The sequence below is a fragment of the Dermacentor silvarum genome, chromosome 1 (genome assembly GCF_013339745.2).
Source record: "Dermacentor silvarum isolate Dsil-2018 chromosome 1, BIME_Dsil_1.4, whole genome shotgun sequence".
In the NCBI taxonomy this organism is placed as follows: domain Eukaryota; kingdom Metazoa; phylum Arthropoda; class Arachnida; order Ixodida; family Ixodidae; genus Dermacentor; species Dermacentor silvarum.
Genome location: NC_051154.1, coordinates 332191105 through 332195299, shown reverse-complemented (window position 1 = coordinate 332195299; position 4195 = coordinate 332191105). Strand labels below are relative to the sequence as shown.

General features: G+C 50.1%; 1 protein-coding gene across 1 annotated transcript; it reads right to left on the bottom strand.

Moving 5' to 3' along the window:
- Positions 1-937: 937 nt before the first annotated feature.
- Positions 938-2326, bottom strand: LOC119443183 (E3 ubiquitin-protein ligase RING1). Its single transcript, XM_037708352.1, has one exon. It carries the CDS (start codon positions 2324-2326, stop codon positions 938-940), a length of 1389 nt encoding a protein of 462 aa, XP_037564280.1.
- Positions 2327-4195: the final 1869 nt, after the last annotated feature.

The window sequence follows — 4195 nt, the reverse complement described above, 5'->3', positions numbered from 1 at the left end:
TACAATGAAAGGTCTAGGAGGTCACGAGCGCTTCGTTATAAATCCGTTTGACTGCACCTCGATTTACCTGTGTTCACCAGAAGTCTAAATTAAATTCTGGAGCCCCCACAGCGCGAGTTCAAGTTATACTTACGAGCAAGCTTTAGTTCAGGGCCAACTCCGATTGTAAGAACGGCTGGACCGATTTGAATTCAATTTGTCGGATGCAGAAATTTGATTTGTGGCCTCATACTATTTGCAAAAATTGTCGGAAGTCGCGGCAAGGTTAAGAAAGAATTGAGAAGTTTGCAAATCGTTGTCTCTGCATACAAAACAGATCGCAGTTCTGTCAACTGCATCTTTAGAGCATAGGAAGCGGACAAATATGATGCACCAATTCCCACCACACGGGAAATTATTAAAATACTTAGGAGGGGGGTCGCGAAAGTACTGTTCACAAATTAGCGGTAAATTTAGGAGCAGTGTATAATACTTCAGTTTTGCCCCTTCAGAAGCCTCATAATAGGTGCAATTGACATAACTGCGACATCTTTATTATTAAGTTAGAGACTTGAAAACTTGATAGTTTTTTTTTTTTACTTTTGCAAATTTCAAGACTTTATAAACTTTTGATAGCCTAAATTCAAAATGCACTACCTAGAGTTACTAGATTTTAAATGCTTGCTCTTAATGCAGCAATCCTAATTGAAAGCGATGCAGCGTTTCCAGAGAAAAGCGATTTCTGCGCGTCCACGTATTTAGATATAGCAACTTCCGAGCGATAAGCTTTCTCAAGCTTAAACCTGAAAAGTTATGTTCAGGTCGCGTACGTAACTTAGACTTGTTACAAGCACCATCCGAACACCTGTTCAGTTTTTATACGTTTATTTTTATTCTAAAACTCAGTTGCATATACCATGTCTTTGGCGGAGTACACATGCAGGAAACAAGCCCAGATTCAAGGCTTGTGCAGCGCGTAGTACAGTTCCAGCCACGCACCGTCTTTAGTGATTCTCTTAACGGCATCCTCCGCCGTCATCGTAGCTGGGAGTACAACTACCTCGCCCAACTCGTTGGCCGCGTATATGCGGTACATTGGTAATCGCTGGTCGTTACGACTCACGCTGTCCGGAGAAAGACGACTACTGAGATACGCGGCGATACACTCAATCGTGACGTGCGCCGTCATGCTTAAACGCAGCGTCGGGGACTCGGCGTTTTCCAAGAACATGTCGAGGTGCGGCTTCACAATCATCGTTATTGGGTAGTCGCCGATACGCCGTGGCGCGTGGGCTGCGCTGGATGATTCGAGGTCTGAGGCAGCAGCGGCGGCAGGCATGGCGTCGGCTGCTGATTTGCCTCTCGCGTCTTCGGACGTCTGACCGATATCTGCGCAGAAATCCTTCGACTGAGTCGGCTCGCTGCGTTCTGCCGAAGTCGTGCGGCTTGCCTCTTCACTCGTATCCGTTACGTCTTGGTCAACCTGCGCCGGCGAAGCAGCGGACACGGCGTTGGACGACGATCGCCGCGCTACCCCGGCGAATGCAACGCTTGGAGGTGGCAGGAGACGGGCACCTTCTCCGAGAATCTCGGCATCAACACGGCGAGCGCCGGCGTTCGGCTCCTGGGGCCCCTCGGCGCGTCGCGAGGTCAACCCGTAGTCCGATCTCTTACGAGCGACGCCGTCCGCCGCGAACGCCTGTGATACACGGCCTCCTTGCCAAGGCTCCTGAAATACGTACAAAAACCTTCGCTGTGCCGTCGGCGAAGTCGGCGCCAATACTTGCGGAACGTTTGCTTTCACTTCGACACAACCCGCGTTCGTCGGAGCCAAGTCGTTCCCAATCGCCGTCGAGATCGGCTCGCCGCGAGCCTTCTTAACGCAGCGCTTCGGGCGAACGTCTTTGACGATGTTCTTCTCACATGCTTGCTTTCGAACACCGCGTTTCTCGCCTCCGCGAAGCTGGGCGCCTTGCGAAGCAGTCGCGCGCTCGGCCGGCGACGCGCCATCTTCGTCGTGGTTGGGAAGAAGAGCGGCGATCATGGCGTCCATGCGGTAGTCACGCCGCAGCGACCGCTTCGAGACGAGCTTACGACGGCACGTTGGGCATTCCTTGTTGCACTTGCGCAGCGACGTGGTGATGCACTCCTCGCAAAAGCGGTGAAGGCAACCCGTCGTCGCCACAGTTTTCCTGAACACGCCGAAGCAGATGGGGCACGTGAAATCCGGCACATAACGTTCTTCGCGAACGATTACCTCCGTATCGTCAGTGACCAATTCGTGGGGGAGTCGTTGGAGTTCGTAAGCGCTGAGTTGCCAGTTCTCGCTCGACTTCGAAGACGTCATCGCGAATACAAGGCACAGTCCGTCCTTTGTCCTTTGCAACAGCGTTTAGGCTCAGAAATTATTCGTGCTTACGCGCGAACACAAATGGCGAACACAGTTGCTCAGTTCGAGGAGGTAGACTGTACAAGATTGGGGCAGTGGGTCCAGTGGACGCCTTGGCCAAGCGCCGAGGGTGAAGCAAAAAATGCTGAAAATGTGGCGGCGTTGCAGTCGCCTTCTTCTGAATTCCCGGCCAATAAACGTTGGCTCCGGCTGTTTCGGCAGCGCTCATTGACTGAGGCGAGCTCACGGGCTGAGTAGCTGTCGTCTGCTCGACGCACCGTCGTTGGTGCGTCGTTTGCGTTCTTTCCGCCGCTCTTTTTTTTTTTTCATTTTATTTACAATAGATCGGTGGGGAATAATCTCAGTGTTACCGCCACCGCGTATCCTCCCATCAAAGCTCTATGCAGCTGCGGTACGGTCTCCGACGCGACAAGCGTCCGGCCGGCGAGCGGGGCAGCTCAATCGGGAGAAAGCGATGGTGGCGCCACCTGTATTTTTATTAAAATATGTCTCAGCGCAGAGCCCTCGTTGGACCCACTCCCCCAATCTAGTACTCTCTAGAGGAGGTACGTGGAGGAGGTACGGTGGCTAGATGGGTAGGTGTGCCGACCGAGCGTAGTTCACCACTTCTCCGCATCATGACGCAAAATTGGCGCTGCGGACAGTAGAACGGTTCAGCGGCGCGCAACGGCGGCTGCGCTGTGTAGACGAGCTGCCTGTCTGATAGTATCGCTTGCCTCTGATTGTATCTTTCAAGTGCGCGTTATAATACCGTTCTGAGCAGTGTAGGCCAAGCCAGAATGAGGAACTTGTTGTTGTCGTCTAGTCAGAAAAAACGAAATGCTGAAGTAAATTTTCTAGCTTGGCAATCGGTCACATTTATTGATATAAACGCGGCGCTCCAGCCCATTGCATTAAAGACGTAAATGCATTGTTTCCATGCATAAAACAATACTGCAATAGTTTTATACGGTATGTGGAACCTTGTTTACATGATATTTAGCGAGTTCTAATGTTTCAATTTCGAGAAATCCAGCTATTGGTTTTATTGCTGCGTCATCAGTTACGGTACCTAAATTGGTGCGAGAAGAATTGTGTTGGTAAGTGCATATGGTTCACTGTTTCTTTGTAATAAAATAGAGTAATACGTCTTGGGCTAAATTCGTGAATATATTTAAAATACAAGAAACGCTCTCGTAACTTGAGTCAGCAAACGCACCAAAATAAATAGCCTAGCGCCAGCAAGGCCGCAACGTTGGTCCACCACATCATATAACATTATTCACAGCTCACGCCTCATCTTCAGCTAGGTGATTCTTCTTCTCCCTGTTGCTTTCGCGCGCCATGTTATTGCCCTTGACAAGAAAGTAAACGCGTATAATCGAACAGAACTTCACAACATCGTTTGTGAGCTCTTTCTTTTGCCGCTTACAGCCGATCAAATTCGGGGGATTCAGCTGCAGAAAGGATGCAAAGTCGGCGATACACTGTTCCTTCGTAACTCATTTAAACTGAAGCAACGCTTGAAGGCGTCTTCGAGCGATGCTACCAGTTTTTTTAGTGCTTCAGAAGGGAGCAACAGCCCTGACCTACTCATTCTGTTGAATTTAGTAATGTCCCTGAGCAATCGGAGCACTTGGTTCTTTGCAGGAACTTCCTTGCTACATAGCCTGCTATATAGAATATCAGCCTAGAATCACTTTTCTTTTCCCTGTAGCAGCGCAGCGGTGCTCGATGTCGCAGGCGCTGAGCACCTCATGTGCGGTTTGAAAATTTCCAACGTCGAGGAGCTCATGGACGTACGCTTTTCGGTGTACCGCTTGCTCA